The sequence below is a fragment of the Ricinus communis genome, chromosome 1 (genome assembly GCF_019578655.1).
Source record: "Ricinus communis isolate WT05 ecotype wild-type chromosome 1, ASM1957865v1, whole genome shotgun sequence".
NCBI lineage: Eukaryota > Viridiplantae > Streptophyta > Magnoliopsida > Malpighiales > Euphorbiaceae > Ricinus > Ricinus communis.
This window is the reverse complement of record NC_063256.1, coordinates 6,152,035-6,175,494: the sequence shown is the minus strand read 5'-3', so window position 1 is coordinate 6,175,494 and position 23,460 is coordinate 6,152,035. Positions and strand designations below refer to the sequence as shown.

Sequence of the window (23,460 nt, the reverse complement as noted above, 5' to 3'; positions counted from 1 at the left end):
TCCAATAAAATAATATTTGAGCATCTATTTTAGTTCAAATTTATTTTGTTATATTTTATAATATTAAAAAAAAATGCACGTTTGTACCAATTGAATTCAGGAAAATTCTGAATCGCACAGTAGTTTGTATTTTTATCAACTAGAAGATAACGTTTACAGATATGTAATTGGCGATACTGCTGATCGTAAAACCAAAAATGATCTTAGCAATCAACGGCCTTATATATAGAAAGAAACAAGAGGAAGATATTAACCAAGTCCACATACAGAGACACAGCAGCCCAAATGTATCTTTCATAAGCGTGGCTCTTTATAATTAGGCTGTCAGTAACGCATACAATGTAGCCGCAGAATGCGATCGAACCAAAGCACCCATAAATCATGAAGAATACTCTCCCCAATGGATAAAGAATCTGCAACCAGAAATGAGTAAAAAGAACTGGAAACTGCCATGGAAAAACTCACGATGCCAAGGGCATTGATCAAACACATGATTCTGAAACATTAAGCATACGTACCTGTATTGAAGCAAGCACTATAATCACAGCAATGGCGCAAAACAAGAAGGGTCCTAGGAACTCAAAATCATGACCTTTGCTTGCCGCCCAGAATGTATACAGAGTTAGATTCACGGAAATAACACTTGTCAGAATCACAGAGTCAAGAATCGCCTTCCCTGTCAAGAAGTGAAAATAATTGATATGGTAAGTCACTGCAGGTCAGGTGGTATTACCGATAGCAACTAAACAGGCCAATCCGACCTAATCAACTACGGTCGTGATACAGAGAAAAAAGAAAAGAAATTGTTAATATATTAAATATTACCGGTAGCAACTACACAGGACAATCCAACCAGCAATGTAAGAGCAGCAGTTAATACCCCAAGCAGCATGTAACTGGCGAAGTGATAGCAGTACGAGAGACACATTACTGCATCCATTTCTCACATCAGTCAAAAAACTATTCAGAACTTCTAAACTGCAAAAAATTAAAATTAAAAAAGCACTTGTGCTTACCTAGGATCCCCACTATGCAGATGACCAAGTAGAAAGGTAATCCAACACTGCTACTCCGAAGAGAGTAAGCCAAAGGTTGAATTAAAATGACAACTGCAACAACCCCAATCATGGTGAGGAGCAGCTGAATTGCTATAATCAAATACACTTTGCAAATAAATTCCTGCTGCAGGTCATCAGGACTTTCTATCATTTCTGGAAATTTCCCCGCCTCGACAACCCCAAATTCCTGAGGCTGCATCTGCACCGCCATTTTTTGGAAGTATTCCATCAATTTCAGGGCTCTGCGATATTGTTTCCTTTTATCAGAAAGCAGCCAAATTTTCTCCGAAATCAGAAAGATGTTCTCCTGAAAAATGTCAGTTTCAGGGATTTGACATCTGAGCTTTCTGCTCAGTTTGGTATGAGGATCTTGGCCTGCTGGGCTTCAACTTTATTACGAGATGGCCAACTCTAAATGCCTATTCTGAGACCAGCCTACCATAATGCAATTGAATTAAGGGAAATAAATCTGCTCCAATTAATATAGTTCTTTCTTTCCAACTGAATGGCATCTATACAATTCCGCCCTCTACATTGTTTTGCTAAAAGGTCCAAAGCCTGAATTCCGAAGAATTGGAACGCTTTCTTTGCTTGTCTTGTATGCCTTCAAGACTGAAAACTTGCCATTCGAATCTCCTTTTGACAATGAGATGAGATGAGATGAGGGCGATGGTCGAGCCTCTACATATGCCACAGGTTATATCTAAAAGCTATTACTATATAAGATTAGTTAAGGGACAGCTCTAATAATGGTCCAAGTGAATAAATGATAAGAGTGGCCAATCCATCGATTCAGTTAAAGCTAATTCTAAGATTCTACCTAATCAATTTAACTCCTAAGCAAGTCAAATGGCACGGATAATCAAAGTTACGGAATAAGAACATTTTCAGTTTGACAGATTATAAGGTGGTCTCTTTCATGTTGTTTCTTTGACTTGATGATAGAAAGAAGACAAAAAAAAGAGAGAGAGAACAGGAAAGTAATCGCTAGATTATGATTACACACACAAACATACCATATGCTACTAATATAACGCACTATAAGCAGTTACTAAAAAGTTCTATGTTCACTAAAATCCTGTGATGGATTCCTTAAGAATACGAAACTATCACATAATATTATCCACATGCACTTGTCAAAATCGAGCATTTATCCGGTAACCAACTATTACTAAATATCAAGCAATTATTGCGAAGATTTAATGTCTACTGTAACAAAGTAAGAAGTCACTCAATATCTGGTAAGAATCAGTTAATAGAGTGGGTTTGATGAATGCTGTGGAGTTTATGCAAATACAAATTTTTTATCTGCATTGCAATTAAGATGCTGCTGAAGGTTAGAAGTCCAGATTTTTTTACTGCTCCAGACAGAATACAGAGAAGCTGGAAACCATCAAACCTGCAGTCACCCCCTCAGTAGATGACTTCTTGAATGAAAAATACTTGTTTTGGATTCTCTAAGATTCATCATCCGGCGAAACAAGCAAAAGCATCATTCCTTATCCAAAGGATAATGCACAAGCTCGAGAGTTCCAATAACTAACTACAACCTTATTCCAGACAGAACTCTTAAGACACCAAAATTCACGAGGGCCATAAACTAAATAAGGTCATGCTGCAATAATCTTGTCACTGTACATGAGGAGAGTCATTGCTTTACATTGCTGTAACTTATTAGGAGCAAACTGCAAGACTATTGGAAAATACAAGAGAGTCTGAGAGTTGTGAAGTGTTATCTCAACTATTCATCACTATTAACAGAATTTTCAAACAATGTAGGCATTTGCCCTAGAGCCCAAGGAAGCCGGGAGAAAAATAGCACCTTGGTAGCACTTATACATATTTGATAACATCTGTTTTACAAAAGTTCATCAATTTCTCAACTCTCAGCAGCCCTGAAGACTGTAAGCAATGAAAGGAAGAGATTAATCACGTCCAAATAGAGAGACACTGCAGCCCAGATGTATTCATCATAGGAGAAGCGCTTGATTAGGTTGTCTGTGTCATATATGATGTACCCACAGAATATGATTGAAGCCAAACACCCATAGATCATGACAGAGATTCTACCCAACGGAAAGAGAATCTGCAGCCAGAAACAAGAATAAACCACCCATTAGAATTTTCAAGACTATGAATTCAAATTGAAAAGACTTTATTCTAGCAGTGAAGAGCAATATGCCGGAGGATCATCATACCTGGATGAGAGCAAAAACCATAAGAACCATGATGGCACCAAATAAAAAGGGACCAAGGAAGTTGAAGTCGTGGCCCCTCCTTGCGGCCCAGAAGGTATAGAACGTGAGACTCAAGACCACTACAGTAGTCAAAATCACTGATTCCAGAATAACTTTCCCTGTTGCCAAATGAGATAGCATAAGCATCACCAGAATGTGAAAAGAATAATTATATCTAAAAACCAGAAAGATCATTGAGAAGACACAAGTTCACTAGAGTATGCATAACATAACAGAAATCATGTTAGCAAAAGTAATACAACAATTCTAACTAACTCTGACAAAAAAGAAAGAAAAATAATAACCAATCCAGTAAAAGAAGGGACTAGATACATCCAATGCCCCTGCAGTTTTGCTAAAAATTCGATCACCAGTTACTGCTCGAGAGCTATATATTTAGATTAAGGAGTGTAGCATAATTGCTAAAATGACAAGCAAGACATAAGCTAAGTAGTAAGACTGTAAGAGCAATGCCACAAACAAGTGTCTACAACGTGGCAGAAAAAAGTGACATTATCACAGAAAACTGCAACCAGCTACAAATAATGAGAAGTCCAAGTAAAGGCTCACAAACTTGTAGCTGCCAGTAAGTACCACACTAACACCTCCACTTTCCTTAAATTCAACCAAGAGTAATGGAAATTCTTGGCCAAATCAAGAGAACAACATCCTTATGCCCAATCCCTCCATATTTAGATAAAAACACGCCACTGACATTTTACTATTTCCTATGATAATTATTATAGTTAAAAAAAATAAAAATAAATAAATAAATAAGAGGAAAATTACATCTCGAATATGATCACGTATCAATTTCCACTATACAAGGAAATGAGAGGCAAACCATTTCTACGCCTCGTCATTAAATGATAATCCCCACGTTATAAAGAACCAAAGAAAACATTCCTTATCACCATAATTCACTCGCATCATCAATGTTATGGACATCCTACAAGGCCTCTACAACCTTTTGGCCAAGTGATATATAAAAAAGCAATTTAACTATCTAGAAAGGATAAAATACAATCCTTAGTGTAAAAAGAATCAAGAAATTCAAGAAACAGAGAAAAAAACCCCGAAAGTGCTTTCTAAAGTAGGGGGTCACTAAATTAAAGAAAAGTGAAGAAATGAGAACAAGAATCATACCGCTGGTAAAAGCACAAGTTAATCCAACAGCAAACGCAAGAGAAATAGTAAAAACCCCAAGAAGAAGGTAATTCACCGGATGCTTCTGATGATAGTAATACAGCGGGCATATAACTGCAGCAAAATTCCACCGCCCAAAGTTACAAAAAAAAAATCCATAAAATATAAAGGACAAAAAAACAGAAAAAGAAAAATAAACATACCGATAAATGGCATAATAATGAGGACAATGTAAAGAGCCAATCCAGCGCCAGTGGTAACAAAAAAAGTAGCAATCGGACGGACAGAAACGACGACGGAAGCAACAGCAATTGTGGCAAGCAACTGAATGCACAAAATCGAATATACTTTCCTTATGAAGGACCAACGGAGCTCCGGGCTCTCGAGCATCATTGGATATAGAGGTCTGGCTCCCGCCTCCACGTCACTCTTTCGATACGGATGGGCCCACATTTTTTGTATTCCTTATGTTTAATGCTTTTGAGAGCGAGGGAAAAGATGAATAGAGAGAGAGGGAGAGGAAAATTAGGGTTTTGGGTCTGGATTGGTTATAGGTTGGGGGAAATAGGGGTAAAAGAAGAAGAAGAGCGGTTATCGCTCTGGGCGACGATGAGTATGGGAAAGGTGAAGATACGTCGCGTGTTGAATGGCCGTTATGCATTATGTGGAACCTTCTCGCTTTGCCAACTGTGTATCATTTCAGTTTCTCCTATAATTTCTCGACACTCTAGAGTTTTCTTTTCCTCCGTTTTATTTCTTTCTTATCAATTTTTAGAAAATCGACAATTTATTTCTTAGCTCTTTGGATAATCTTTCATGTGTAAAATTATAAGTATATCCTTCGGATTCGGTTCCTTCCAAGCGAGTTTTCCCGCAAGGACGGTCCTTTTTTCTTTTTTCTTTTTTCTTTTTTCTTTTTTCTTTTTTCTTTTTTCTTTGATGAAATTAGAAAGATATATTAAATGAGACCTTTTAGTTCTAATTAGAAATTTAAATTGTGAGTTATTGAGAATTAATGTTAATTAATATTGCATGGGAGGGGTTATTTATTAACAAATATCAAAAAAGAGAGATTAAATTTACATATTGGCATAATATTGATGTGTATTTTATATTTATTATTTAATTACTACAACCATTAATACATTTTAAATTAAATAATTTTAATTCTAATATATAAAGTATAATTATTTTATTAACTTACAAAGTTACTTTTTTATAAAATATAATTATATATTTAATATTTAATATTTAATAAGAAATAATATCTCGACACAAATTTCAAGTATAATCTCGGTCTTATCCGGCCATATAATTCTAAACTTTTTTATTAAAATCAGCTAATAATAAAAAATATTTAAATTTTAATTCAAATAGTAAACGTATTTATTTTTTTAAAATAAAAAATCTCGAATTTAATTTTTTTCTCTGCATTATATGAACTTTTATCTTTTATAACAAATATAAAAAATAGTTACACATTCATGCTGTTATATCCTTCAATAAATAAATAAGAATTATATAAAACGTTTTTATTATTAAATTATTATTAAAGCAACGTCCCAAATGCAGAAAGCTTAAGTACGAAGAAATAGTTGTTCCTGTTTTGCTGATATATTTTAGTTGGTACAAAAGCTGAGGTGGAGGGTGATCAGCATAAAATAATATTTTTAAAAAATTATTCTATTTAATTAAAATTTATTATTTTTATTTTTATTTTTAAGAAAAGAAAAATAATAATAATAAAATAATAAAATTAAAACCATAAAATATATTGAATTATTAATTTAAAATTTATTTAAAAAATTATCTAATTTATTAAAATTTAGTTTATTTATAATTAATTTTATATAAATTTATAATATAAAATATGAAATTAATTTTTTACTTTATTGAGAGTATAAATTTTAAAGGTGTTTTGACAGTACTTTCATGAATATTCTGAGGTTGCTTTGTGTGGAGCAAGCATGATCCGTATTGTTATATCATGCATCCGGAAATATTAAATATTATGCGCCCAAGATTAAAATATATGTATATTGTTAAAAATAAAGTTAGGTGTGTGTTTTGATAAATTATAAAGTTATGGCTTATTTAGTTAGACATTAATTAATATTTTATCATTAAATGACTAATAGACCAAAAAAAAATTTAACGCTATAAACTTAGATCTATTACAAATAGATGAATCAATATACTATAATTTTTTTATCATGTTTTATCCCTTAATTTTATATTATATTATTACTAAACAATTTAAAATATTTTTTATTTCAATTTTTATAATTTATTGTATTTTATATTTCTTTTTTATTACAGTACTAAATCTATTTTTTAAGAATATGTTAATATTTTTACAAGACAAATATTATATATTAAAATAATAGAAGTTCTAATCAATGTAGTTAAGAGTACGCAAGAAAAAATAATTTTATATTTTTAAAAGAATAAAAATAATTTTAATAATTTTTTCTTTAAGCATTATCATTATAATTTAAATTTATAAAATATATTATTAAATTCAGTTGTAAATTGTAGATTCATCACATCTATATCCGAAGCTCATAAGTTATAACCTAAAAAATCGTAAATTAAAAAATAAATTCATATGTTAAGAATAAATTTACCAGTAAATACTAAGGAATATACACTTCATATTTGATGAATCTTACACTAATAATAGATAAATATACAGTTTATAAGTAATTAATCTAAAATTTTATGTTTAATAGACCTAGCACTAATAATATATGAATATATAATTTATAAGTAATGAACCTAAAGTTTATGTTTAATGAACCTGCCACTAATAATAAATGAATATACACTTTATAACTAATAAATAACAGATTCACATGTTAAGAAAAATTTCATAAGTAAGAGTTAATGAATATATATTTTATAATTAATGAACCTTATACTAATAATAGAAATATATATAATTTATAAATAATGAATCAAAAATTTATGTTTAATTAATCTTACACCAATAACAAATGAATATATACTTTATAAGTGATAAATCTAAAATTCATGTTTGATGAACTTGACATTAATAACAAATGAATTTACACTTTATAAATAATAAATATTACCGTCTATACATAAAATAAATAAGTACTCATAAGTTAAAAAATAATAAGTTCATTATCTATAAACTACAAGTTCATCAAATGTACATTTGAGGTTCATTTAATATAGTACACATATTATCATCTATAGAAGAGTCATTTAGTTTCAATTAGCTGTTTATTTCATATAATTAAATTTATTAGATACTTTCTTAATCTAAATAAAATACTAAAAAAAGTTAATTAGTATGACTATACACCTTATAAGTGATGAATCTAAAGTTAACGTTTAATGAACTTAACACTAATAATAAATGAATATACACTTTATAAGTAATGAATATATCGTCTGTGCATAAAACAAATCATTACTCATAGGTTAAAAATAATAGGTTCATTATCTATAAATTAAAAATTCATCAAATGTACACTTGAGATTCATTTAATGCAGTACACAATAATATCAAATGTCAATTTGAGGTTCCTATAATTAAACTTATTAAATGCTTTCTTAATTTAAATAAAATACTAAAAAAGACGTTAATTAATATAAATATACACTTCATAAGTGATGAATTTAAAGTTCATATATTAATAATAAATGAATATACATTTTATAAGTAATAAATATATTGTTTATGTATAAAAACAAAGCAGTATTCATATGTTAAAAAATAACAAGTTCGTTATCTATAAACTACAAGTTCATCAAATGTATACTTGGTATTAATATCTATAAAAGAGTCATTTAGTCTCAATTAGCTATTTATTTCCTATAATTAAGCTTATTAAATACTTTCTTAATCTAAATAAAATACTAAAAAAACCATTAATTAGTATGGAATGAAGGGTGTAACTATTAATAAATAAGAAAATAATTAATATTTAATAAAAAATATAATTATGTTTAAACTTTTAATACTTAATAAATTTTTTAATTTATCAAATATCAAATATAAATATCATATTATGAATCTTATAATTAATTAATTAATTTGTAACATGACTATTTTATTATCCAAAAGACTATATAAAAAAATTATATACAACTAAATAAACAATCAAATAAAACCCTAGAAAATAAAATGATCTAGATTCACAATGCTGTGTGAACCTGAATCCTTAATATAATTTACCTCTCTAGAGATGGATATGCAAAAATTTCCAATTCTAAGCCATATAATCAAATTGAGCCGATTTAAAATTTACCTAGTTTGAGTTTGATATAATTAAATTTATTTTATTTTTTAATTTTTATATCTAAAATAAATGAAAGGGTAAAAAAACTATAGATTAAATATCAAATTATTTATTTTAAGAAAATCAAATCTTTATATAATATTTCACAATTGGGCTCATAAACGTATTAAAAAGCTAATTTATAAACTAATAAGTCGAACTATATCAAATTTAAGTTGGATTTGTTTGGTTAAGTATATTAAAGAGCGGAGATTTTACAGCCCCAATTTGAGATTGCAACATTTAAGAAATTTTCCATCTTTTTCATCATTTTCAGGTTATAAACCAATCGTCAATTTATTAGAAAGAGTGGTAAATTTATATATTCAACACTCCATACAAGTGGGGAACAACCTTTTTTTCTTTTCTTTTTCATTTACTGGTTTATATTAAATAGACAATACTTCTCCTTTTACTATATTTTATTTTATTTTTATTATTATTATATTATTAATACTATATATTTTTAATATATTTATTTTTCATGACATTGCATTTATTTTGAATAATGTACTAATATTTTTATAATAAAAATACCATATATTAAAATAAAATTCTACATATGCATGAATCATTATTGATAATTTAAATTTTTATAAAAATATAAAATCTAATCACACTTTAGTATATATTCATGTTTTTTTTATTATCTTACATTTTATTTTATAAAAATCAATTTAAATTATTTTTATTGTATTATTAATTCTTAAAAATTTAATAATAATATTGATATATTCGAATTAATGAATTCATATTCATAATCATAAATTATAAAACACAATCATAGGTTATAAACACAAGTTCATCAGTAATGACTATAAAAATCAATCATAAACTATATATGTTCATAAGGTTAAGAATAATAGGTTCATTAATTATAAACTATAGGTTCATTAATTATAAATTGTAAATTCATTACATGTAAACATAAGATTCATATATTATAGTCTAAGACTTAAAAAAAAAAACTATAGGTTCATAGATAAAAAACATATTCATAAATTATAAAGTATAGGTTCATCACGTGTATACCTAAAATTCATAATCATAGTTCAAAAATTTATAAATTAAAAAATATATTCATATATTAATTAATGAATTTAAAGTTCACAATGATAAATTTGAACTTTATATTTAGTAAATATAATAATCTTGTTGCTTATAACTACATTTAACAATAAATTCTTGATGAACTTCCAACATACTACTAATGAACCTATAATTTATATTTAATGAATCTACAATTTATCGTAAGTAAATATGCATGACAGTGAAAAATTCAATGTTATAAAAAAAATAAATATAATCTAAACTACAGGTTCATAAGTTAAAAATAAAATATTCATAAATTATTAATTATAGGCTTACCATGTGTGTACATGAGATTTATAAACCAAAATTGAGAAATTTATAGATTAAAAAATATATTCATATTTTATTTTAATAAATTTATAGTTTAAAAATGATGAATATAATTTTTATATTTGATGAATATAATAATAATATTTCTTAAAACTATATTTAACAATATATTCTCGATGAACCTATAACGTATTATCAATGAACCTACAATTTATATTTAATAAATTTCCAATTTATTATATATGAATATATAATTTATGTTTAATGAATCTATAACTTATCGTATATGAATATGTATAAATATAAAAAATTCAGTGCCAAAGAAAATTAAATATATAAATAAAAATACTCATTTTTTAATTTTATTTATTGATATTTATGATACTAAAATTACCAGTAGAAAGATTAAATAAATCTGACACCTGTAAAGGATGTCAGATATACATTGTATGCAAAGACTGATACATAACATATTTCTTAACTACTAACTTTTAACTCGCAAATTAATATGTATAACAAAAACTATTTATATGAACCATACATATCACACACCAAAAAGCTCACAATATTAAATAGTACACTTTTTTTTATATACACATAAAATGCTCCAGATTTATACATGATAATGAAATCCACTTGACATGTCACGTCCAAGAAAGAAAAACTGAAGGCGACCTCCTGCTGACCTACCTGACACAATGCTAGTGCGACAGATGTAAATATTTCGTCAAAACCAATTATAATTCTTCTAATCCTGAAAAAGAAATAATGCAGAGGAGTGAGCCTGCAACTCAGCAAAAGAATAACATAATTTCCTACGAAAAATAACACAATCAAATGTGTAGTATTATCAAACATCAAACCATTCGATATTTAATTATGACTTTATAGTATTTACATAAACCTTGTCACAGTATTTTCTTTAGGACAGCAATGAACTTGTGAATTAAATTTAATTCCATAATAATATATATATTTTTATTTTCATGGATCCCCATATGCGCACAGCCAACCATAATCTTATGGGGAATTCCATATCACACGCAGCCTTGCCTCATTCACAAGTAGCATTGCGTCATTACAATCATCCAACCATAATTCTTATATATATATGTATATATATATATATATATATACCATTTAAATAACTAACATCTCCATAACATATAAGAAACCATAATAATACCTATGATATACTAAAAACATACCATATTCCAACATGGCAGATTTAATAGTGTGCATTCACAAATACACCAAAAATTCCACATTAGGAATTCCAAAACCATATTCTCCAAATCAGTAATATTATAAGTCTAAATTAATTTGAAACTAATTTTACATCAAATGGATGTGTATAGAAAGAGAAACATCAAAAACATTCTACCATGGTCAAGCTGTCAATAAAATTAAACAATAGAAAGTATGATCCAGATTGGCCATCAAAACAGCAAAATCAAGTTTCCTCTATTTCTATAACATTTGTAAATTACATTTCAGATTTTCTATAGCAATAAGTATTACTCCATTTGGAGTTATAAAACTCCAGATATGGCTAAATTAAATATATTGTTCACATTATAACAGGACACTCGAATTCACCATTCAACATTCATATAGAACATTAAGTTATTCACTTACCTTTGTTGCTCTCTTCCCTTTGCTTGAGCTTACTTGGGTGTTACCCTCATTCCAAATTGGTTTAGCTGAAATAGATCATAATTCACTTATTTTTAAACACCCAAAGTTAATAGAACTTCATATAGCATGATAACATCACTAAACTCTACATATGTGTGGCTGTCAACTATGACATAATTAATAGTAAAAATCCACCAAAGCTTCTATACAACAAATTTCATAATGAAACTTTCCAGATCACTAACCTTATGTGTCTAATATAATTTAAAACTGATTTTGTTTCAATTGGAGATGTATAGAGAAATGTCCGTACAAAACAATCCACCTTACTCAGACCAAAGATGGAAACTGAACAATAAAATATATTTTCTTATTATACTAACATAGAGCCTGATTCAGATCGAGCTAATGAAATAAAAGTTTTAGATGACTCTTTAAAGTTTCTATATCATTAAAGAACACTTAATTTAAAGCTTTCTAGCTCAAGATATGATCAAAACAATAAGACTGAAAAACTAGGTCTTTAGAACTCGAATTCTATGTCTTCTAAACCCTAACTCAATTCAACAAAATATTAAAATTACTTACCAAATAAACCTCTAGAGCCTTTGTAGATGAAGATTAAGATCAAAAATGGATTCTAAACCTCCAAATTCTACTTGAAAATTCAGTTTTCTCTTTTTTTTTTTTTTTTGAAGAAGAAGAAGAAAGAAAGAAGAAGGAAGAAGAATGAAGAAGAACTACCACCTTTTCTTTCTTCTTCCCCTTTTCTATCATATTAATAATATTTTTTTTTAGGTTCAATTAACCCCTTAATTTTTTTGCCATTAATCAACTCAATCTTTTAACTTTCTAATTCTTATTATGGACTTAATTGTAACATTTATAATATTCTTCTATTTAACATTAGCACTAATACCATACATATCTCATGCATTTCTCATATCTATATGATATGCATGTTATAAAAATAAATGCAAATGCATTAGGTGGGCATTACAATAAATATAAAGGTTCAACCATTAATGTACTTTTTCTTTAGAGAAATTAATATAATTTTAATTAAAGGAGTTAAACAAATAAAATAAATACAACCATCAATATAATATTTTTTTAAAATAATATAATATTTAAATACTAAAAATAAAATAAATATAAATATAATTTTAATTATGAGTATTACAATACTCATAAATACAAAAAAGATAAAGAAAAGTTTTACTTTATTATGATTACATTTTAGCATCCTTTCTCCTTTCTCAAAATTAAATTTCTTATTGAAATTAAATAGACACACGTGCGATTGTCTATTAAACTCATGCGTTTCCGAATAAAAAATACGATGTATTATGTTTCTCTATCTTTATTTGACCAAATATAATCGATTTAAGAGATTTTATAATGTATTTATGACTAGACCTGTTTATGGACTAGAACACTCATTTAGTCCATCTAAGCACATCTGAAAATTTATGAATTTAAATATATATTTATATTATTTTAAATTCGCTCAAGATTTAAAAATCTGATTATTTTTAAATAAATTTAAAAATGCTAGTTTTTGAGACTGGCCCAAAAATAATAATATAAAATATCTTAAATTTTTTTAATAAAAATATTTAGCCTTGAATAACCCAGACCGGACTGGGGTCAATATCTGGGATTCTTGTCCAGATTTTCTTGTTAATGTTTTACGTTCTGACATTCTTTAATGGAGTTTCCTATTAGATTTCAGGAAAAAAAGAAAAAAAGAAGAAGTTTGAACAGTTCTACGATGACTAACAAATTTGTAGTGGGTAGGAACACCAATGAAGAGTACCCTCCATTTCCACTCAGTTTAGGGCTCTAGAATGAGCCTCTATTTATTGGATCCTTTTATCATTCAATACGTTAGGGGCCTCCCATTAGTGTGGCCTGGTATGCGTCCTGTAAAACTTTTGAATTCATTTCAGATTTGACTCTTTAAAAATTAGAAAAATAACAAATATATCTATACATTTTTATTTTTTTATCAAAATTATGATGTTATTTTTTTTTGTTTTTACTGTATTAGAAATATCAAAAATACAATATTTTAATTTATTTTTTCAAAAACACAATCTTAGTTATTTTTTGATTTTTATTTGGTATTTTTTTTAATAAAACAACTAAAGAACAACAAGAAAATAACTGAAAAATAACCGCTGCGTATTTTTTTTTAAATTACAATCAGTTTTTTTTAAAGAATTTACACAATAAAAGTAATATCTTTTATTAATTTTATGGTACTTATAAAAAATTTCCTTAAAAATTTATTATGTTGTAGCATTTTTAAGATACTTTTTATATAGGTCAAAATTTTTATTATAAAAATATCGTATAAAATAGTATTTAAAAATAGATTTCTTATTTTTTAAGTAAAAATTTACCATGACTCTCTATATTTATATATTTAAACTTCACCCTTTATTTTGATTTTAATATTTATAAAGAAAAAATATATAATATAAATTAAATTTTAAAGAGTTAATTGAATTTAGTTCAGTTATAATTAATTTTTTATAAATTTAAATATTTAAAATTCTAAATTAACTTTTACTTCTTTCAAAATATATAATTTTAAATTTATAAATAAATTTTAATTAAATATAATGTATTTTTTTTTTTTTCCTACACCTAACACAATCTATTGGCATCCCCTGCAAGAAGCCAAGCCTATATTCAGTACACCAAACAACCCCTATTGATATTTTTGACTTAGGGAACTTTTCCACCACATATTTTCAAGAAGAAAAAAATAGATTTTTCTATCTAAGCCTAGTAAACCCCTGTTAATTTTTGCACCAATTAGCAAACGACACTTACCTATTTCATCAATCAACGAAGAATTAAATAAATTTCCTTCTAGGTAACGATTGACATAGACGTATAGTACTTACTATCTTCATTTATCACCTTGACCTAATAGCATTCTTCTTCTTTGTCCTCCTCTCATTATTGATTACAGATCCATGTTGGCAGCTTATTGCCAAATGTGCAGTAGGTTAGGGTTCTTTTTCTATTGTTCACATGAAGCCTTCAATTCTGATCTCATGAAAAAGATATTATCTGAATGGTAATAATTTAGTAATAAGAATATCATCATTTTGTGGCTATTTTTTTAGTATTATATATGTACAACTGGATTATAAATAGAAAATAAACCTATAAACTGCTAGATATTTTAATATTATAGGGTCTGGTTGGTTCAACTGTTCAATACAGTTGATAGTAGCTGATGGCTGATACATTAAGTCATTTGGTAAGATTTTGTTAGCAGTTGCTATTAGTATATTAAATGACCATTACAAGTATAATTTATCGTTAAACATATTTTATTTTATTATATAATATTCAATGATATAAATTAATAAAAATAACTTATAATAATTAAAAATATTATAGTTATTTTTTATTTAATTGTATTTATTATTAAAAATATTTATTAATTTTTTTAAATTAAAAGTTTATAAGTTAAATTCTATTAATGAAAATTTCTAATTTAAAATACCATAATTATAAATATTATAATTATTTAACTATTAAAAATAATTTTAAAATAATAATTATTTATTATAAACTATAAAATTTAATTATATAATATTAATTTACAGCAAGTTATTATTGATAAATTTTAATAAGGATAATAATATCTAAATAAATAAAAGAATCAAATTAGTTATCAGCTGATAAGAAAAACTATAAAATAGAGCTGATACGATCAGCAGTTAATTGAGACTAAATCAATTATCAATAGTTATTTTTTAAGTTTTTACCAATTACTTTAATATAGTTGTTCAGTGAGAAACACTATCAACTATATCAAATCCCTGAACCAAACACCCTCTTAGTTTTTACAAAATTGACTTCTAATTGAGAAAAAAAGAAGGACCAATACCCTTTTATTATCGAATAAAATACTAAAAAAATATAACTGAAAAAGAGAAGAAATAAAGTTGAATTTAATCGCTCTTTATCGTTCGAGTTCAATTTAGTTTCTCTTAAAAAAATTATAAATTATTTAATCTAAATCTATACCTATCTTACTTAAATCAGTTTTATTTTAAAGAAAAATTACTTTCTTAATAAATTATAATAATTTTTTAAGAACTATTTATAAATTAATATATGATTAAATTAATTAAAATAATATTTAACTTTATGACAGATAGCGCTTCCTACACGTGAATTAACTTTCGAGGTCGATGAGTCTCAATTTTGCTACAGGATTTGTGAATGAATGTTGGGTCGGACCACTTCGAATGGCGTGATTGGGGGATCTAGTCGAAAGATCGGCCTATGCCCACCCGATAGAAATACTGAAAAATTAATAGTGTAAAACTTATCTTCAAACTTTACCCTATTCTGATTGTTTATACAACTGTTATCTTTATCATCTTCGTTGCCCTTACGACTACCATTGCCATTGCTTTTTTATTCACCGACATTATTAGAAAAAATAGGAAATTATAATAATACTAATAAGCAGTGATATTTATTTTATTATTATTATTATGTAAAATATCAATATTTATTTTTAATTCTAAAGAATTTTTAATTTTTTATTGTATATATTCTTCTTTTAGAGAGTGTAACTTATTCTCTCATATTTTTTCAAAATAGAATTAATTTGAATAAAATTTATAAAAATATAGAGCATCATAAATTTAGAATAATGTTAAATTAAACCTAAACGACAAAATTAGTTGTCAAATTTGACTTTATTCTAAAACAAAAAGGAAAAAGAAAAGGAAACTTTAAAAGATTGAAGTAAGATACACATGTAACTCGTTGATTTACAACTGCAAATGAATTGAAAATTCATATTGGCATATTTCTCATTTGAATTGCATTAATGAATGTGGAAAGCTGATGATGTGGACCTGTATGTCACGTGAGTTTTGTTTTATCCCCAAATTTTGCCCACGTGCGGCCTAGTTTAATTTTTAGATTTGAAGCTCCACGGTGTGACATGTATCTAAACTTGTGTAAAAATGCATAAAAGCTATTAACATAAAGCAATTTAGAGAATATATATATATATATCTTCCTTACTTATGGCAAAGAAACAAAGTTTGTATGCATATTCCACATCCTTCTTCTGTAAAAAGAATTATTTCAATTCTACAAAGGGTTAAGAGATGGAAAGAATAGTACTCCCTTGCCATTATTGTTTCCTTTGTTTTTTTAATTGATGGGATATCTAATAGAATGAGTAATTATCTCCTTACTCTCATAATAAATATGAAATTTCATTTAGTTCCTATTAATTAAAAGTCGATATATGCTTCATTTGAATTATTGATTAAAAATTGGCGTGCTTTATTTTAATTTATTTTAGAGTGTGCTTTACTTATATACACCTTTACAAGTTTATAAATTGTATTTTAATTTTAACAGATAAAAGAAACAGCCAGTAGTTTGCCAAGTTTATAACCTAATATTATCCTTTTTAAGAAATCATAATTCGTTTTCTTTTATTTACACCTTTTTCTTCAGCAACATTAAAGGATCTTTTAACAAATCTGAGACATTAAGACAAAATCTAATTGGTCAATAATCTTACCTCTATAACTAAAATCCAGACAAATTACTTCAAACTTATATACATATATTAAAACTAAATAGAATCAAGAACTAAATGTTCACACATAAAATAAAAATGAAGTTCATGAATCAATATTTAATTCTCTCGTATAAATCATAAAATGGTGGTACTTTGGACTTAAAAAGCAAAGAAATAAAATATTTTACAATTGTTTTCTTCTTTAGCTTATAAATGTAGATTCTCTCTCTAGGAGCTTAAAGAAACTAATACGATTGGAAATAGGTTTTTCTCTTCTTTTAATTTATGATTTGTGGATTGTGTTTTTCATTCAGTGAATATTTTGACAGCAATTCAACTGTTTGATCTTCAAATTAGTATGTTTAAAAAATATCAACAAAAATTTAATTTAGCTCTACCAAATTCTATAAATATTTTATATAAAAAATTCACGTCTCATAAAAGATATTAATCAAGATTCACACAGAAAATTAAAATTAAAAGTCTATAATTCCTTTTTAAGAAAATTACATAAAGTGTAATAGTATATAATAAACAAAGCGTCTTCTTTCTAAAAAAATATTGATGATATATGTCAAAAATAAAGAATAATATAAAAATAACCGGAATCGGTCAAAACCAAAAGAATTTAGTAATGAAAAACGGATCTAAAAGATTGCTTTAATATTCTTTTCTAATGCTATCAGCCTTAGGTATCCCAATTTGGGTAAAAAGGAAAGAAAATACAGCCAACAAAGTTTAAAGCTAATTATTTCTTTTGACAGTTCAATCTGATGATTATTGATCCATAAATAAAATGTTTTGTCTGAATGGAGTAACTGTTCTTTTTCAGGAAAGTACAATGTTTGATTTTTTTTTTTTACAAATAATTTTGTAATTTTTAATAATATTTTAATATTTTAAAAATTAAAATTTTATCAATTTGCATTCAAATTCACTTACACTTTTAATTTAATAATTATAGTTCATTTATTTAGTGTAAATTAATTGCGAATCGACCACCATTCTACTCTTTACTAACTTAGCTTTTATCTAAAATTAGTCACGTCAATTTTTATAAAATTTGAAGAAAAAATAAAAAAAATAAAAAATAGTCTTATAATTCAATTTTTTTTTTAATTTTAAATAATTTCAACGAGTTTTGAATAATTTGACAAGACTATAGTGCTTTATACTTTATTATCTATCCGACAAAATCAACTTTTCCGGTGATAATTTTATTTGAAATTTTATTTTTCAAACTACTAACGGTAATAATAAAATTAAACATAAATTATTAATAGTATAATTTTTAACAATACTAAATTATCAAAAAAAATCACATGACTTCTTGCCGTCAAAAGTTACTTTCCCTTTTTTCTTTTTAAAGTCAGAGTCAATTGTTGTAAGAGATGAATCCAGCTGTCAAATCCTTTCATCAACTCTCAAAATTACTAATGAATTAAAAAATGTAAATTTATTAGATAACATTATTAATTATTATTATTTTTAATATGTTTATTAAACTTTTTATAAAAACTATAATTTTACAGTACAAAATATAAAAATTACTTATATATGATAGTATTAATCTTAATTAGTAAGAGTTATTTTTAATAATTAATATTAAACAACACAACCAAAAAGAAAGTAAACTATAGTTTATAACAGATTATAGAAAAATGAATGGTTTTTTCTAACGAAAAGAGTATAAATTATAATAAAATATTAGCAATTAAATATAAAAATATTAAAGATATAGTCTATTATTTTTCTTATAATTAGAATAAGTATTTTATAAAAAAAAAACACAAACTCTAGATAGAAGTATTTAGTACGTAGTTAAAATAGATAAAAATAAGGTAAAAAAAGTTTAATTACAAATTAAATTTTATAATATTTAATAATTTTATTTTATTATTTTAAAATCTTAAAACAAATTTCCATATCTTTAATCTATTTTTAAAAATATTTTTTGGCAATAATTTTAAAATTTTACAATGAAAAAAATAATATGTCAAGTCAATTATACTTAATAGGCTAAATACATAAATAGCCTTTTGAACTTATTCGGTTTTTGCAACTGGCCTTCCAAACTCAATTTTGATCTAATTGGACTTCTCAATTTTATGGATTGCTATTTTTAACCCCTTCAGTCACAGACGTCATGCACGTGTATTTTACGCTATCTAAAATACGCGTGAGTTTAAATAAAATAATAATATTTAAAATATTAAATAATAGCTAAATACATAAATAGCCCTCTAAACTTATTTTATTTTTGCAATTGGTCCCTCGAACTCAACTCTGATTCAATTGGATCTCTCAAGTTTATGAGTTATAATTTTTAACCCCTTCAATTACAGAAGTTATACCCGTACATTTTATGCCATCTAAAAAATGCGTAAGTACAAATAAAATAATAATATATTTAAATTATAAAATAAGTAAATAATATAAATGAGAAAAAAGAGTAAAACGATGAGTATTAGTTCTTAAACAAAACTCACAGTTTTTTTATCATTTGTTAAATATTTTTTTGCTACGGTTACTAGTTACGCTAATGAGCATAAAAAGAAGTCCTCAATGGCAGAAAAAATGAAGGATTAAAAAAGAGTTTATTTTAATTTTTTAAAAAATTATTTTTCTAATTTTATTCACAATAGTTTAATGTACAATAAAAAATATATTAAAATTGATGGAACATACTTTTCACAGGAGGTTAATCCAACATAATTAATTTCTATTTGTGACGGGTTTAAATATAACAATTTATGAAGTTCATATACCAAATTAAAGCAAAATTAAGTTTAGGGAGCCAATTATAAAAATATGAAAAATTCAAGAGCTCAATTATATATTTTGTCTATTATAAATAACGCCGTTAGTGAAAATATTAATTTATTATTACTACCGTTAATGAATGGGTTAAAAATAACAACTTGTAAAATGAAAAGATTCAATTGAATCAAAATTGAGTTTGGGGTGCCGATTACAAAAACCAGACAAATTCAAAGGGCTATTTATGTTTTTAACCTACTTAATAATATAAAAGTTAGTGAGTCAACAAAGAATTTGGTGCATTTAGATATAAATTATATGAAAGAATGCACATATATAAAACTCTTAATGATCATATTATTAATTTTGAGACAAATTATTTTTATTAATTTATAGTTATTATTCTTTTAGTAAGTATATTTGATTTTTCATATTACTTTTTTACCATGAAATTTTAAACATTTTCATTAAAAAATATCTTTATAAATAAATTAAAATTATGAATATTTTTTAAAATTTCAAAATAATTTGATAAATTATTAAGAAATGTAAAATTTAAAAATAAATTAATAATTAAAAAAAAAGCATATAATTAATCAAGCATCGTCTGCTCGATATGCATCCCACCTAGAATATGATAAATGTGAACGGATCACAACAACGTAGAGTAATATGAAACTAGTTATTAGCATTGACTAAAGTTATGTTAATGAACTTTTTGGTAAAAATAAACTTTAAATAACCAGCCTATACCCATCACTGCATTGTAATTCTTTTTATATTTTCTTTCGAAGAAAAGAAAAAAAAAATGCTCACATATATTATTTAAGTGTTTTTTTTTTTATGAATTAGTATTTATTATTTATTTTATTAATAAAATTAAATATATTATTATAATACCTTTAATTATTATTGATATGGTATAATTTTTACAAATATGGTACAAAATGACATTTTTTAGTTTATGCGATTTTGTTTGTTTTTTTTCTTACTTTATAAGAACCATGTTAGCAAAATATGATACAGTATAAAATAAATGAATTTATTAAAAGATAGCTGAATTAGCAGTATACTTTTAGTAGTTTGCATTTCTAATTTTAACTTTAAATGTTAAGTGATCAACATGAATAAGATTTTGACTAGAGCTGATCCAAACGATAAGGGAGAGGAATAAGGTGATGATGTCTTTGAAAGTTTAGGGAATTGGCGGAAGAGAGAGGAATAAGGTGAGCTTTATTTTAATTTTTTTACTTGAGATATAGGATTTGTTTGGACGCAAATTAATTAAACTTGATTAGTTAATAATTAATTAACATATTGTATTTTTTTCTTTTAATTAATCTTTTTTTATTGGCTATTATTATCAAGTATCATCTTTTATTGGTGTGAAACTAAAACATAAATAAAATTAGTGATTGAAATAAAATAAATTAAAATTTTGTAACTAAAATAAAATTAAATAACAATTTATATTATTATTCTTTATAAAATTCTATTAACTATGAAAATTCTATTAGATTATCAGGGGTTAAATCACAAGATTAAATAATACATTAACGTAGCTTTCTGCAGTGCATTCAATTTTAACTTATCAAATGAATTCAATGAAAATCATTCACACTGGAATTCAAAGGTTGTTGTCGATGATTTGCCAGGAAAAATATACATATGTCCAAATGCAGCTAAGGATATTAATAACAACCACATATTATATCCGTACATCTGTTATAAATTTGGGACTAGTTGGGCAGAATTTCTCATCAATTTCATTCTGAAATACTAGTCATCAATTATCAAATATGGTAAAACTACAGATAACCCTGTTGGCAATATTGCTGGCATCCTTGTCAGAAGCTAAGCCCGTTTTGCCAACACTGCTGGAAACTAATAATCAGGCTGTTACTAAAGCACCCGGTGTTTTTGAAACAGGATATTTTCCCACGGAACTCAATAACGTGAAGGAATCAGAACTTGCTCCAGGTTCACCTCCCAAACCATTGTTACTTGCTAGACCAACTGTAGCTGGCAAATACCCTGTCATTCTGTTTATTCATGGTACCTGCCTCCTAAACTCGTTCTACAGTGACGTCCTTGTGCATGTGGCTTCCCATGGATTTATCGTGGTGGCTCCTCAGGTACTATTTTATCCAAAGAAAATTGATTTGTTAAGTTTGAAGGTTTACTTGCACTAACTATTTTTCTTTGATTCGTCACAGATATATACTTGTACAGTCTTTGGTGCAATACCTGTAATTCCTATAGACGGACAGAAAGAAGTAGACTTGTCAACAGAAGTTGCAAACTGGTTACCTTCAGGTCTAAAATCAGTGCTAAAGGGAAGTGTTCAAGCAAATCTAGACAAGCTTGTTATTTCAGGCCATAGTAGAGGAGGAAAGACAGCATTTGCTATGCAACTTGGATATTCTACAGATGCTCTAACAACAAAATTCTCTGCACTAGTGGGTCTAGACCCAGTAGCAGGAACTAGTAAAGAAAGCAGAACCGATCCCAAAGTTCTCACTTACATTCCTCACTCTTTCAACTTATCAATTCCAGTTTCCGTAATTGGTACTGGGTTAGGTAGCCAGCCATCTTGTTGGTTGGTCTGTCCTGCCTGTGCGCCGGATGAAGTGAACCATGCTGAGTTTTACAACGAGTGCAGACCTCCTGCTAGCCACTTTGTGGCTACAGATTATGGCCATATGGACATGTTAAATGATGATTTATCAGGTTTGATGGGTATTATGGCAAAGAGCATGTGCAAGAACAGCAACAAACCTAAGGATCCGATGAGGAAAACTGTAGGTGGGATCATTGTGGCATTTCTGAAGGCTTATTTCTACGGGAACAGTAGAGACTACAATACCATTTTGCAAGATCCTTCTGTTTCTCCTGCTACGCTTTATCCCGTCGAATCCATGAAAGCAAAATACCTAGCTCAAGCTTAAAGCTAAGTAGCAATGAGTTTATATCTATGCATGTCTGCGTGCTTCCACGTAGTAATCTATAAATAAAGAAGAGGCTAACGAGCGTGTGTGTTAGCTTAATCATGTAGTTATGTTAAGTCTCTAGGTGTGTACTCATGCCTCCGAGTAGTAATCTATAATATATATATATATATATATATATATATGCCAGTTCCATGTAGCAATTTTATGAAGTTATTGTTTTCCAATTAGGAAATGACATACATGATATATTCATAAGAATATTAATTATTAATATTTTAAAAATAATTAGATAAATATTAAATACTAATAATGAATATAATAAAAATATATGATTTATTTAAATATAAAAAAATTATATTATTAAAAAAATATTATAATAAATATAGTAGCAATTTTATGAAGTTATTATTTTCC

General features: G+C 26.5%; 3 protein-coding genes across 3 annotated transcripts; 1 reads left to right on the top strand and 2 right to left on the bottom strand.

Annotated features, from left to right (window-relative positions):
- Positions 1–102: 102 nt before the first annotated feature.
- LOC8275405 (protein LIFEGUARD 2) lies at positions 103–2,503 on the bottom strand. Its single transcript, XM_002524681.4, has 4 exons — positions 1,017–2,503; positions 826–930; positions 519–676; positions 103–413 (listed from the first exon to the last, which is right to left on the bottom strand). The coding sequence occupies exons 1-4, from the start codon at positions 1,285–1,287 to the stop codon at positions 204–206; spliced, it is 744 nt and encodes a 247-aa protein (XP_002524727.2). The 5' UTR covers positions 1,288–2,503; the 3' UTR covers positions 103–203.
- A 138-nt stretch (positions 2,504–2,641) lies between these two features.
- On the bottom strand, positions 2,642–5,203 carry LOC8285875 (protein LIFEGUARD 4). The gene is made up of 4 exons (XM_002524680.4): positions 4,645–5,203; positions 4,442–4,555; positions 3,257–3,414; positions 2,642–3,144 (listed from the first exon to the last, which is right to left on the bottom strand). Exons 1-4 carry the CDS (start codon positions 4,892–4,894, stop codon positions 2,938–2,940), a joined length of 729 nt encoding a protein of 242 aa, XP_002524726.1. The 5' UTR covers positions 4,895–5,203; the 3' UTR covers positions 2,642–2,937.
- Positions 5,204–21,863: 16,660 nt separating this feature from the next.
- LOC125371355 (chlorophyllase-1-like) lies at positions 21,864–23,232 on the top strand. The gene is made up of 2 exons (XM_048380154.1): positions 21,864–22,230; positions 22,312–23,232. The coding sequence occupies exons 1-2, from the start codon at positions 21,895–21,897 to the stop codon at positions 23,041–23,043; spliced, it is 1,068 nt and encodes a 355-aa protein (XP_048236111.1). The 5' UTR covers positions 21,864–21,894; the 3' UTR covers positions 23,044–23,232.
- The last annotated feature ends 228 nt before the right edge of the window (positions 23,233–23,460 follow it).

Bases quoted from the DNA above. Each gene is read 5' to 3' on its own strand.
- LOC8275405 (XM_002524681.4), bottom strand. From the start codon at position 1,287: ATGGAATACTTCCAAAAAATGGCGGTGCAGATGCAGCCTCAGGAATTT. The intron at 677-825 runs GTAATATTTAAT...ACTTCTTGACAG, and splicing joins GTCCTGTGTAGTTGCTACCG to GGAAGGCGATTCTTGACTCT. The intron at 414-518 runs GTACGTATGCTT...TTCTGGTTGCAG, and splicing joins TAGTGCTTGCTTCAATACAG to ATTCTTTATCCATTGGGGAG.
- LOC125371355 (XM_048380154.1), top strand. From the start codon at position 21,895: ATGGTAAAACTACAGATAACCCTGTTGGCAATATTGCTGGCATCCTTG. The intron at 22,231-22,311 runs GTACTATTTTAT...GATTCGTCACAG, and splicing joins TTATCGTGGTGGCTCCTCAG to ATATATACTTGTACAGTCTT.
- LOC8285875 (XM_002524680.4), bottom strand. From the start codon at position 4,894: ATGTGGGCCCATCCGTATCGAAAGAGTGACGTGGAGGCGGGAGCCAGA. The intron at 3,415-4,441 runs GTATGATTCTTG...ATTTGGCAACAG, and splicing joins AACTTGTGCTTTTACCAGCG to GGAAAGTTATTCTGGAATCA. The intron at 3,145-3,256 runs GTATGATGATCC...TTCTGGCTGCAG, and splicing joins TGGTTTTTGCTCTCATCCAG to ATTCTCTTTCCGTTGGGTAG.